Here is a 14,717-nt window from a genome sequence, read left to right on the forward strand (position 1 = left end):
TTGTTTTTGTCATGAAGAAGGAGCGTCATATGACTTAGGCAGAGCAACAAACACAACAACTACACCCAGGTAATCACTTTTCAGTGAGATATGACAAATTCATTGATGCAAACTAATAATACTTGGGAGGGTGGACCAGACTCACTGAATTAGGAATTTCTGGATGTGCACACACACATGCATAGACATACATACACACATGCACACACACATATTCATGCATGCACATACACACAATAACACATCTGCTCTTCAGTTATTATGCATTCAAGTACATCTGCTTACATTGTGATAAACACAGCTGCATTTATCCTAGAAGTCATTTACCAAAATAATAGCCCAGAGAACATTCAAACAGTAGAACTTCCAGATCAGTATTGTACCATGACAGATTCAGGTTCTGATGTTTCCTATGCCATGAAATCCTGCCTCTGTATGTAGTTATTTAGTGGGAAGAGGTAATGTTGCCATAGATCTATCTACTTGGAAGACTACTTTTATAATATCAAGGCACCGCCTTAGAAATTGAAAGCAACTTATATGATGAAAATATACATTATGAACTACCTTATGAAAATTAATTTAATATAACTAGTTGTGATATATTTTTAGCCAGTACTTCTGCATTTTATTAACTTTAAAATCAATGAGACCTGCTATAATGACTTACTTTTCCTAACTCAAAAAAAGGACTTTCCTAACTTAAAAAAAAGCCCATTGATATAGCGCTCTCTCCTCACTCTTCACTCTTTTATTGATTTCCCCCTAAAGTCTTTTCTCTTCACTCTTATATTGATTTCCCCCTAAAGTCTTTTCCTTCAGGAACATGAAATAAGGTTGGCATCATCTATCATTTCTCTTGGTGGACAGCTTGGTGGTGTAGTAGATAGAGCACTAGTGATGATAAATAGATAGATAGAAAGATAGATAGATAGATAGATAGATAGATAGACAGACAGACAGATAGACAGACAGACAACTAGCTATAGCTATATATGATATAGATATGGCTAGGCTATGGCTATAGATTAAGATTGAAAAAGAAATTGAGATTGAGAACGAATGGGATCGAAATGGAGAAAGAGTTAGGTGTCAATGTCAATATTCATATTGATATTGATATAGATGTTATAGATATAGATATCTTGCCACTGTACCCAGATGGCTCTGGAGGAGAGAGTGAGATTGATGAGCTTGGACAGCTCTACCTCACTTAAATCAAATTCAGTGCAAAGTGATGACATCACCCTGATGTCATGGTCCTCTTTGAGAATGAAGGACAAGATTTCTCTTGAAGCTAGAGGGATTGCAAAACCATAAGAGACTTCAAGCAAGTCTGAAGAGACTGCTACACTGAAGAAACTGAAGCTATTTTCTTTCCTTTCCTGTTTTTACTAACTTTCTCCATCCCTCAGGCAGGCATGAATTGTTCTCCACTAACAGAGAAAGTCCTGTAACAATAGGTTTTGAGATTCTGGTTACATCTTCATTTAAAGAGATTAAAATTAATTACATACATACTTATATCGTAGTTTATATATTCCATTCAGTATTTGTTCACAGAAACTCAAAATATTTTTGAGATCTGGAGTCAAAGTGGAAGAATAGAGAACATATCTTTCTTTGGTGTCTGCTTGTATTTAAGTATCACAAAGTCTTATAAAATGTGATAAAATATACTCAAGTTAATGGGAATAATACAAGTCATGGGCTTGAGTATAGTGTCATGACTTCAGAGACTTCTTGATTAAAGTAAAGATGTAACTTATAATATTTTCCATAAATTGTTGGAATAATCTCTAAGCAAGATGTGCTTTTAATTTCCAAAATGTACTGTGCATTATGGTACATGAATCATCTGCTCTTTCCATCTCTTAACTAAATTGTTTGAAGATTTTAAAATGTCATTTCTGTCTTTCAGATCTCTTTTGTGAATCTTTAGTGAAATATGTGATAGCATAGTTTGATAATACTTGTCGGAGCAGATAGGTGGCACAGTGGATAAAGCACCGGCCCTGGATTCAGGAGGACCTGGGTTCAAATGTGACCTCAGACACTTGACACTAGCTGTATGATCCTGGGCAAGTCACTTAACCCTCATTGCCTTGCAAAAAACAAAACAAAACAAACAAACAACAAAAAGAAAATACTTGTCCTTTTTTCTGTTGTCTTCTCATCTGTTTGTTTTTTTTTCCCTGAAGGAAAATAATGCTATATGTTTGTATATGTGGGTATGTATACATATGTTTCTATATTTGTATATATTTCTGTGTATGAGACAGACAGATGCAGGGTAGAGAGGAAAAGTAAATAGAAAGTAAGTCAAAGGAAATGTGGGGACAGAGGGTATGGAAAGCACGTAAGGTTAGGAAAAAAATTTTATATTAGGTAGCATTTGAACTGAGTGTTGAAGGAAGTCAGGTAAGTTAGAAGTCAGAAATGAGCAGGGAGACCATTTCTCCAAAAAGGCACAGAAAGTACTAATTCAAGGAGTCAGGAAATGGAGTGAGGTCATTGTAGTTATGTTGTAGATTGTGTGGAGGAGAGTAAAGTGGAAGAAGACATAAAAAGCATAAAGATGTCTGGCTGTGAAGGGTTTTAAGTGCTGAATAGAGAGTTTTATATTTGATCTGGGAGAGAACGGGGAGCCATTTGAGTCAGGGAAGGGGAAGTGCGTGACATAGACAGACATACCCTTTAGGAAAATTACATTTGCAGCGGAGTGTCATAGGTGTGAGGGATAATTTTAAAGAAAGGACAAAAATTAGAAAGCTATTGAAGTAGTCCAGGTGAGAAGCAATGAGAGTTTGAACATTTGTGATAGTGTGGAGAAAAGGAACATGTATGACAATTGTTGCAAAGATAAAAACAACAAGACTTGATAGCAAATTGCATACGTGGGGTGAGTGTAAGTCAGTAGGCTAACACTGAGGTTATGAACCTTCTTGACTGGCAGCGTAGTGGCCTCAACAGTAACAGTGGGGAAGAGGGGAGGGTTTTAGGGAAAGCCAATGAGTTCTATTTTTGGACATGTTGAGTTTGAGATTGGTGTCATTGTTGATTTAAATGTAAGCTTAGTGGAGTGGAATGCATAGAAGACAAGTTTAACAGGGTCTAGGAATGAGTTTGAGGTCAGAAGTTTACATGGTGGCTATAAATAGTATGCTATATTAACTAGGTGGGAAAACAGAGAGATGAGATGACATCTGGAGAGTGCAAAAGAGACCAGAGCAACTTGATTTCTAGTGGCCATTATACAATTAATAGGCCTATAATTACATTTGTATAATATTCATCATAGATGTATAATGTTCCTGTTTTATAAACTCTACACAGGTGTACATTTTATTCTTGGATACTGCAAAATATATGAAGTAAGATTCCATATGTGAATTAGAAACATTTTATTATAGATATTTTTTCTTATATAGCCCCGTACTATCTTTTTTAAAAATTATTATTATTTTTTTTTGTGGGGCAATGGGGGTTGAGTGACTTGCCCAGGGTCACACAGCTAGTAGGTCTCAAGTGTCTGAGGCTGGATTTGAACTCAGGTCTTCCTGAATCCAGGGCAGGTGCTTTATCCACTGCGCCACCTAGCTGCCCCAAGCCCCATACTATCTAATGCAATTGTTAACTTGCCCCAAATTTGACTTTCTTAAAATTAGTCTTAATAGATCTTCCATGAAAGAAAATTGCCTGAAATTAAAAATCTAACTCTTAGGAAATTAATTATCTGAGAGTTCCCACACCTAGTGCTAGTTTAAGCAACTAGTTTTAGTAAATATTATACCATTGATATGGCATTATTCACTGAGAAATCTTCTGCTTTTGTCTTCTAGAAAATTCTAGAGAAAAGCTATTTTATCAATATATCAGCATACTTTTAGAAGTCCTAAAGTTAAATCAGAGAAACCATTCTATTTAAGTAATTTAATTGAGGTCTCCTAATAACATGCCCACATACCAAATAAAAGGATAACATGACATAGAGCTGGCCCCAAGAGATGCAGCGACTTGCCAAGTGGCAGAATCAGGAATAGGACCAGATCTGTTGTATCTCATCCAGTGTTGTTTTCACTTTACCAAATTTTCATACATAGACAAAGCAATTCAATTCATATTCTAAATTAGCACTAATAGAAAACATACATTTTTGTCTTCTTGGAGGTCAAAAGAATGAAACCATTAGAAGAAACATTTTTTTTTTAATTTTTGACATTAAGAGCAGAGGTTCACCAAAAAAGGCTTCATTTGATTTTGAATGTCTCAAAAATTCACCAAAAAATAGTTCTTTACTGCCATCTAATGGATGAATGGCTAATCAAAATGTAAAACTTTGAAAATTTGAAACATACTTTTATATATGATCTTACAGTTACCTGATATAAGCATATATCATGGATAATTACTTATGCACACATGTAATTAAATGTGCATGCATGTGTTTACATATACCTGTGAACATTATACATGTATGTATATATCTATCTATGATTGTTATTTGACCAAAACAACACGTACATATATAAAGTATACTCTCACATATAATAGTACATCTATAACATAAAAATGATATGTACCAGTACATGTACAGTAATATAGCTTATATGTGTATATGCATTATTGCATTTAATAGTACAAATCAAAAAGTCATGTTTCTCCAATTGAATATACTTATATACAAACTATATAGTAGTATGGTTTCTGTACATGCTGCCAATACAAAGAGAATAATGCACACATACATGCTATGAATATGCATGTGTAAATGTATGTGTAAATATGAAAATGTACATGTGGTATACATAATAATATACATTATAATTTATGCATGTGCATTTCATGTGATATAAAGTAAGTTATTGTAGGTCAGGAAGTTTCATTTTTGTTTTTGTCTAGCAAAGTGCCTAAAACAGAGTAGTGTATAATAAATGCTTGTTGATTAATTAATTCAAGTTCCATTAATATTTAGATGCTTTTACTTGAAAGAGAACTTGTAAAACATTAGTATATTATGACATTGAATAATAAAGTGATGAAATTTTAGAAAAATAACATGCATGTCATCTAGCTAAATACCTTCCTTTTGTAGAGGAGCAAACCAAGGCCCAGAGCCATTTAGATTCATAGTCGACAAATTATGCTTGTAAAACACACACTATATACCAAGGATTGGACTAGAATAAGGAGAGATAAAAATTTAAATAAAATAATTTCCCTGATCTTATATAGATAAAGCCTAGTAAGAGTAAGATATAGACAATTGCATCCAAAGCTCATTAAAAAGGTGCAAATCAAAGTGCTATAGGAGAAAGCCATTGAAGACAAAGATGAGGGAAGTATTCAGAGACTATGTACTTTAAAGAATGAATGTGTATTGATCAGCTGAGGAAAAAAACAAAAACAAGAAAGATGTTCCAAGAATAGAAAACAGTATTAGCAAAGCCACAGTATAAAAAATCTGCATTAGATGTTTGGAGATGTGTGCGGGCCTGGGGGGGGGGGCGGGGAGAGGGGGGCAGTATGCCTGGAGTATCTATGCATGACTACAGCATTTAGATATGACTGTAGTAATCATTATGACTGGCATCAGGAATATGTGGAGGATAGGCAGATGAAAATTATCTTTAAAGGCAGTGTGCTATCAGTTGTTTGTTTGTTTGTTTTCCAGGACTTTTAACTGTGTTTCCCAAGATTTTGTCCTAGATTCCTTATACTTCTCACTCTACTCTCTTGGGAGTGACCTCATCAACTCTCTATACTGATACCTCCCACACAGATCTATAGAACCATTCATAACTTCTCCCCTGAGGTTCAGTTTCATATCACCAGTAGTTCACATTTCAAATTGAATTCTTTGGTAACATCTCAAACTAAGCATGAAAAATACTGAACTCCTGACCTGTCCCCCAAACCAACCTTTCTTCAGAAAAACCCCAATTTTGTTGAAGGTACTATGATTTTCACTAGTCTGACACATTTGTGAACTCAGGATCATTCTTGACATCACTATTTTCCCTCATACCACATTTCCCCCAAATCTTGCTATTTCTAATTCCATAAAACCTCTCATCTTACTCCTTTCTAATCACATATCTTAGTTCAAGCGCTCTCCACCCTTCATCTAGATTATTTTAATGGCTTCGTAATCAGTCTCCTTGTGTCATTTCTCCCAAAGCTGGTATACCCTATTGAAGTGGATTTTCTTTAATCATAGATCTGATGATGCCACTCCCCTATTCAAAGTTCCTTGAATCCCTGTTGCTTCTAAATTCAAATAAAACTGTTTGGCTTTTAAAGCCCTTTATGAACTTGCACTAACCCAATTTCCATCCTCCTTGTACTTTATTCCCCCCCACCACACTTTGTAATATAGTCAATCTGGCCTTCTTTCCGATCCTCACATGCCACTCCATCTTTCCTCCCTGTGCATTCCAAAAGTTAGTCCCCTGCCTGGAATGTACTCTCTCCTCACATCCACCTCTTCTAATCTTTCTATTCTTTCAGGATAAATCTAAAAAGATCATCTTTTATGGGAAGCATTTCTTCATCCCCTCCAATGTTGCATGTTTTTCACCCAATATAATGTAAGCTTCTTCAGGGTGGTTTCATTTTTGTCCTTATAATCTGAGCATGTAGCACAAAATAGGACTTTAATAATTGACTATTTGATGAGACTGATTACAGAAGCCCAGACAAGTGGCACCAAGAGATTGTAGTAGAATTATTGGAGCGAATGATATTTCCAAGGGAGAGTGCATAGAGGGAAAAGAGAACAGGGATGAAGAAAACAAAAGAACATATATTTTGCTTACTCAGGAAAAGGAAGAAGAACCCTCAAAAAAGAAATATGAAATTATGAATCGTTTAACCTTGGGGGAAACGAGGACCTAGTAGGAAGGGATAGTACATATTGTTAACAGATGAAGATAGATCAAGGACAATGAATATTGAAAAAGGCCATTAGATCTTGCAATTAAGAGGCCATTGTTGACTTTAGAGCATATATATGCTTAGTGTTGTGGTAGCTATGAAATACATGCTAAAGAATTGAAGAAAGAGTAGGTAATGGAAAGTGTTAAGGGCTAAAATTCTAGCTAGTCTGTCTAAAATATCTAATGAGTGGTTGCCAGTAAATTATAAGCTTTAGCAAGAGTTAGGCTTTTAAGCATTTATTAAAGAGAATAAGAATTTGGTAAAGAGAGAGAGAAAGGCCTACATTCATCTATCTATTAAAGGGAGAGCACATTTCTAGCTCTGCTCTCCACCAGAGTCCAAAGGAAAGAGAGTGAGAGAGAGCGCCCAGCTCCCCCTTCCTTCTTCCACCAGCAAACGTCACTTCCTGATGCCAAAGCAAAGACACATGGTCTTGCCCTCAAAGACCTTTCTTTCATGGTGGAGCTTTTCTACAATAAGTCTCCAGCAGGTGGCGTCATTCCAATCATTACAAAAGTGAAGCTATCTATATCAGACATCTTTTCCCCAATAAATTGGGGAAAAAAGAAAAGTCAAAGGAAGACTTTTATCTGGTCTCCTGACTTTTTTTTTTTTTGGTTTTTACATTTTTATTTCATTTTAATGGGAAAAATACCCTAATTTTCTCTTCCCCCATCCATTGGGGTAAAAGGAGGAAAAAAAGAAAAACAAAATCATTATAATAAATATGCATACCCAAGTAAAATAAATTCCTACAATGATCTTTTCCAAACTATGGATTATTCTCTATTCTGACTATAGTTGGGTAACATGCTTCATCATTTGTCTTTTGGAATGACAATTCATCCATTCTGATGATGAGAATTCTTGTCTTTTCACCTTTAGAAGACTATTGTAATTGTACAACATTTTCTTGTGGTTCTACTCACTTTACTGTATAAATGCATACAAATCTTAACATATTCTCAAAAAAAGTCTTCCATCATATTTTTTGCTGCACAATAGTATTCTATTACATTAATATATGGTATAATGTATCTGATCATTGCCTAAATAATTAATGCAATTACCAACTATAGTTCATTAATGTGCCTCTTTCCCCACAGCTTTGCAAACATTAGTCATTTCCCTTTTTCATCAACTTTACCAAATTTTTGTGAATTAGACCTTCAGCCTTGTTTTCATCTGAAATTTTATTTTTAATTTTTAAAATATTTTAAAATATTGGTTTTTTACATTCTCCACATTTATAAGTTACTCCCATTTCATAAGATATCTCATAACAAAACAAAACAATTAAGTAAAATTCATATTACAGAGATCTCATTTGAAAGTACATGTAATATTCCACATATGTAGCATTCTTCCATCTATTTTTTCAATTAACTGAAATCTATTTCAGACCATGCAACAGCAAAGACAGACTTAATTTAATGAGATTAAAAGTGAAAGTAAGCTTTGCTGAAATGTAATAAAAACAATTAATTGATTTGAAAATTCCACATATATGGATCCAATGAAATAGCTTCTCGATACTTAAAATGAAATTAAAATAAAAGGAGACATAGACAATAAAATTATAATAGTGGTAAACATCTATTTATCTATCAGCCCTAGATGAATGAAAAATAACAAACTGAATTTGTGGACCTGAACAGACTTTTAGAAAAATCAGTTATGATAGACTATCTGGAAATTATTGAATGGAACTAGAAAGGGATATACAAATTTTAGTTGTTTATAACCATTTCTTATGACATTAAAAACCTCATAAAAACCCAGAAAGGCTGAAATATTATACTCATCCTTTATTGATTACAATGTAATAAAATAATATGAAATAAATAATTTATATTAAATAAATTGAAAAGAAATTAAAATAAACTGGAGACCACCTGAAGGAGTTGTTGAATCAACAAACACATCATAGAAAAATGAACAATTCCTTTAAAGATAATTACATCAAAGAGAAAACATTCCAAAAATAATATAATATATCTAAATCAGTCCTTAGCAGGAAATTTATATATATTTTTTATTAACAAAAGAAGAAAAAGAACAGATCAATGACTGGGATAGGCAACTAAATTAATAGAAATAACATCATTTTTTAAAGGAAAAATGAAGATAGAAACTCTCAAAATCAAAGAAGAGATTATAAAAATAAAAACAAAACAAAATTGAATTAATTATTATTAGTGATTTCGAACATTTGAAAATATTACTACATATAATTAGAATTTCTTGGAGAATTTTCTGTTCATATTCTTTGAAAATATATCATTGGGAGAATGGCTATGATTCTTATACAGTTTAATATGTTTTTTACATATAAAGGAAATTATTTATTTGAGAATATTGCTACAAAAAATTTTTCCCTGCTACCTGAAGGAAGATTTTTTTATTTTAATTTAAGGAATTCTAAAACACTTGTTGACACATGGGAGGGAGCAATTGAAAATGAATTGGCATAGGGAATGGCTAGTAGGACAAAATTCTGTAGGATTTGGGAACAAATTGGAGGGTCTAGGGAAAGTGATTAGCCAAAATGAGAAGCTGCTTCTTTCTAGAGAAGATGAGTTCTAATATTGAGAACTTTTGAGAAACAGAGAAGTTTTTTGTGGAGGATTACTGGATGATCTCCTCCTGATAGGAAGTTATATGCTCATTAGGGACATAAGGGAAGAGATAAAGAAAAAGCAGCACAATTACTATGAATAATGTTATAGGAAATTTATTTTTAAAATTCACAACAGATTTTTGGGCTGAAATCATAGCTCAGATGAGGCTATTCAATATAATCTTGATGTGAGTGAAATCACTTCAATTTCTCCAGTGGTAAAATAATGGGAAAGAATAAAATGAATGATGCTGATTACCTTAGGGTAAAGAATATAATATATTAGTATTAGAGAGCCAAGGGCTTCTAGCATAGTGGATAGTAAAACTATAAAGTTTATGTTCATTGGGTCCAAACTCACAAAGGTTAAGAAATTGATTAATTTGCCCAAAGTAGCACAGTAAATAGGGATATAGCCAGGGCTAGAGCCCAGTTCTTTTGATTACAACTTCTATCAATCAGTCAACAATGAAAAAGAAGTTAAATTTGAGAATTATGATAAGTATCTTCCATGTGTCAGGCACTTTGTATATAAGGGGCAAAAAATGAAATATGCCCCAATCCTCAAGGAAATTATATTATTATGGAAGAGAAATATATATGAATATATGTATGTGTATATATAACACATATATGGAAGAAAATTATATTTCTATATTATTTGTGGAAAATAACTGTGTATACATATATATTTTACACACAAATATATAGACATATATTTCTCTTCCATAATAATGCGATAGGTACATAATATACATATACAAAAATTTAATAGAATATATGTATGTTTAATATACATATTAAACAGAAAATATACAAAATAAATGCAACATACTTTTCTACTTTATAATGTTTTATAGTTCACTGTAATCTCTATACCTTGCATATTTACTTGTTATTCTATTCTTTTATATGTCTGTTATTAATTGTTAATATAATATGACACTATCAGGGTCATAAAAAGCAAAAGATTAATAAGTGAAAAGAATTTGAAAAAAATTCCTTAGATATTTCTTTTTAATTATTTTTAGTAAATAAGTACTGTGAAACACTGAATTTGACACACAGGCAAGATACTAGCTTCTGTTTTTTTATTAGTTAAAAATGGTAATACTTTAAAATATTAAACAGTAAATGACTAGATAAGAACAAAACAACAATTGAAGATTACTTGTGAAGTGAGGTAATGAAATTTATTTCTGCCACTAAAACTTTCTAATGTTTGCCTCTTAGTAAACTGGTTTTGTTTGGTTGTTTTTTTTGTTTGTCTTTTTCTAACCACTTAGTGGGAGAAGCAGTCATTTTGCAATTACTTGGTACAAACACCCTTCAAGATTAAGTGACTATTCTAAGTCACCTAGTGAACAAAAGGATTTGCAAAACTCCAAAGAGTTATTATTATTTAGATGATTCAGTTCATCCAAATCCTTGCTTTGCAAGCAAAAAGACATTAAGAGGGGCAGCTAGATGGCGCAGTGGTTAAAGCACCGGCCCTGGATTCAGGAGTTCAAATCCGGCCTCAGACACTTGACACTTACTAGCTGTGTGACCCTGGGCAAGTCACTTAACCCCCATTGCCTTAAAAAAAAAAAAAAAGACATTAAGAAATCTGAAAGTGCCTTGTTTCCATCATGCATTTACATTTTAAAAATCAAAGTCCATAACAAATCATTTTATTATATTACAGGTCAACTGTATTTTAGAAGCTTTTGGACATGCTAAGACAACACTTAATGACTTGTCTAGTTGTTATATAAAATACTTTGAACTGCAGTTCTGTGAGAAGAAAAAATCTTTAACAGGAGGTAAGTACAAATGATTTTGAAATATAGAAAGATCCCTTATTGAACCACAAGATGGCAGAGACAGCCAAGGAAACGATGAAGAATTAGCGTAAAACAGGTCCTCAGCTTTTTAGTTGTATTTTAATAGATTTATCATGGCTAAAGACCAAATTTGACAGCTACAGGGAAAACAGATTAGCAAATGGCTTAATTAGGGTCCTGTTTATGCTTCTGCTGTCAATTCAAATATTGGCTTGCTTGAAATAAGCCTTATTAGTTTCTTTTCACATCTTGCCTTTTGTAACAGGGACCAAGATTCAGAAAATATTTTCACTTACTGATCCTAGTAACAGAGACATGGGATTTTAAGCACTGCTACAACCCAGGGTTGCAATAACTGAAACCTAAGGGACAGCTTTTTCAAACTGCCTTAGTAGATCATTAAGGTTTATGATAATCTGGAATGTGTACTCAACCAAACTAAAAAACCCACATTGAAAGAAACCACACTAATTTCGTAAAATCTGAACTTAAATGAAACCTTTTTCAAGAACATTTTTTTTAAGTGAGGCAATTGGGGTTAAGTGACTTGCCCAGGGTCACATAGCTAGTAAGTGTTAAGTGTCTGAGGCCGGATTTGAACTCAGGTACTCCTGACTCCAGGGCCGGTGCTCTATCCACTGTGCCACCTAGCTGCCCCAAGAACAATTTTTAATAAAATCAAGGTATTCACCAAAATGAACTGAGCGAATCAATTCAATCCAATTCTCTAATGAGAAAACAGTAAAGCCCAACATTATTATTATTACTATTATTATTTCACACTTACATAATAAGCTAAGATTCACAAAATGTTTTCTTATGAGGAACCTTGTGAAGAGCCTCTACATCACAAATATTGTCCTTTTCTTATGGACTAAGAAACTGAGCCTCAGAGAGGTTACATATTAACCCATGTTGTCACACCTCTGGTTCCAATTTTGTTCTCCCATTTCTAATGATTTTTCCTCTATACAGTCCTGAAGAAAATTCACACTCATGATTGTTTTGAATGTTGGTATACCCACAAGATTTTTCTAAACAAATATATAATAGTATAAATACAACTTAATAAAGAAAATGAAATTTACCTAGTAAATAAGCCTATTTAGAGAAACTTGAGCTATTTATTTGCATATAAACCATGTCATAATTACAAATATGTGTTAGTAGACATAAAAATGTAATTTTGGAAGACTGACTACTAAAAATGTCCAATTACTGAGTCTTAACCCTTCAATATGAAGGGGTTTTCTGACTCTAATTTGAATGCTTTTTACAATTCTAGTGGCTATAGGAAAGAACTGGTAAATCAGTGGATTCATGCTATGAATGTCATTATATTTTAAAGAACAACCATTTGAGAAACTGATAAAAAAAATTTTGAAAATTAGGCATCTCTTCAAATTGGTTCCTCAAGAAAATTCTATAATCTTCTTTTCTAAATGCTTTATTGTAGGGATCAGTCATGGGATTCCTTCTTTAAAAATGATTCTTCTTCAAGTAAAATAGGTTTATGGGCTAAATTTATTTTTAACTTATTTTCTTATTCACCACCAACATCCTCACTGATTTTCTTAATGTCTATTTGGCTTCTATTGGTGGGATAACAATGACTTTCTATGGGATCCATTCCAGTCTCCATCAAAGTATATCATTAAATATTGAGAACATCTGATCCTCATAAGGTCCATTTTATACTAGCTAACATCACTTCTGACTACTTCTAGGTGTAGATTTTGGGAAGTGAAAATACTTTTTAGAGATATGATCCTTTTTTAATTTCTTGAATGTATTGAAACTTAAATGATTCCTTTTCCTTCAGAATAGCATCAATAATCTATTCTTTTCCAAATAAAATTCATCAGGAAAAGAATTCTATATCTATAAAAATGAAAATACATATGCATATATGGGTGTATGTATATATTTATTAGAATTCATATATTTGGTGACCCTACAAACATGTTTTGAATAAAGCTACTTGCCTGCAGTTAAAAAAAAAACAAACAAACAACTAAGTTTTGAAGGCCAATTTTACATGTTCATTTATACCATGACCTCCAAAATGGATATAATAGAGTTATTTTGAAGAGAAAAAGAGGTAAATAAAATCTGGTTTTATAGGCTAAGGGTTTAAATGATGTCATTTATTATCTGTTCAACAGAATTTCTCTCCTTACCTAAAGAATTAAAAAAATCACTTCATTGATCCTAGAACTAACAAAAAGGATTATGATAGCTGCTTAATTTATTTTTGTTAATTATAATTATATAACACACATATAATATATATATATATTCAGAATATTTATAACAGAAAATGTCTCTAAAATATTTATCTATAAATTTTATCTATAATAAAAATATGTTATAAACATTAAACAAATCTACGAAATGAATATCACAAGCACCACATGGTAAGAATTGGTACCTTCTCTGAAATGGACAATCCTGAAGATATCTGGGCTACTGAGAAGGTCAGTGACTAAAGGTCATACAGAGAGTATGTATCAAACAGGACTGGAATCAAGTGTTCCTATAGCACACTGCCTCTCATAGATATAGATATAAAAATATAGACATATCTATTGATATAGGTGTGAATATGTGTGTATAGATAATACAGTATGGAGCCCATTACTAAAATAGTTCAAGCAGATTCTTGGCAATCACTTTCCTGGGATGAGGTAAAAAGAATACCTGTTTGGGGAGGATTTTGAACTAGATGATTTTATAGACTTTTAAAATTCTAATATTCTATAATTCTAGCATGATGTGCTCTAATAACTAGCAATAAATTGCCAAGTAATATGACTCAATAGCACTTTTTTACCTCTCAAAAGCCTTTATTTGCCATGAAAATGAATATACAATTATAGCTGTGTAGCAAATTAACATGGTAGGAGATATGATGTGAAAAAAAGATGTTAGTCCTTTATCTAATTAAAAAAATAAACATAATAATTGTTATGATATTTAGCTATATAAATATGGAATCTATCATCTCCCCTTCTACCAAAGTAGAATGCAGGAGATCACTGCAAGGACTTTGTGATTTTTAAACTTTTAGTATCCCCTTGGCACTTTGCCTTTTGCATGTAGTTGACACTTAAAATAAATCTTTGTGGAATATTTGAACTATTACCAACAATAAACAAATTAAACAGCTATCATAATATTTTTGTCAGCTCTAAGATCAATGGAGTGGTTTTTGAATTCTATTTCTTGAGGTAGGGAGACCATTCTGTTGACCAGATAACAAACAGCATCAGTTCAAACTCTCTGCCTATAAAAGTAAGTTTTTGTTTTGCTCTTTTTCTCTTCAATGTAAC

General features: G+C 32.6%; 1 protein-coding gene across 1 annotated transcript in view; it reads left to right on the forward strand.

Moving 5' to 3' along the window:
- The window catches only part of MYO16 (myosin XVI), a 746,727-nt gene that overhangs the window by 318,568 nt on the left and 413,442 nt on the right, over nt 1–14,717 (forward strand). The window contains 1 exon segment of the mRNA XM_043997806.1: nt 11,247–11,364. Coding sequence (XP_043853741.1) covers nt 11,247–11,364 — 118 coding nt within the window.

Source organism: Dromiciops gliroides, chromosome 3 (genome assembly GCF_019393635.1).
Source record: "Dromiciops gliroides isolate mDroGli1 chromosome 3, mDroGli1.pri, whole genome shotgun sequence".
NCBI lineage: Eukaryota > Metazoa > Chordata > Mammalia > Microbiotheria > Microbiotheriidae > Dromiciops > Dromiciops gliroides.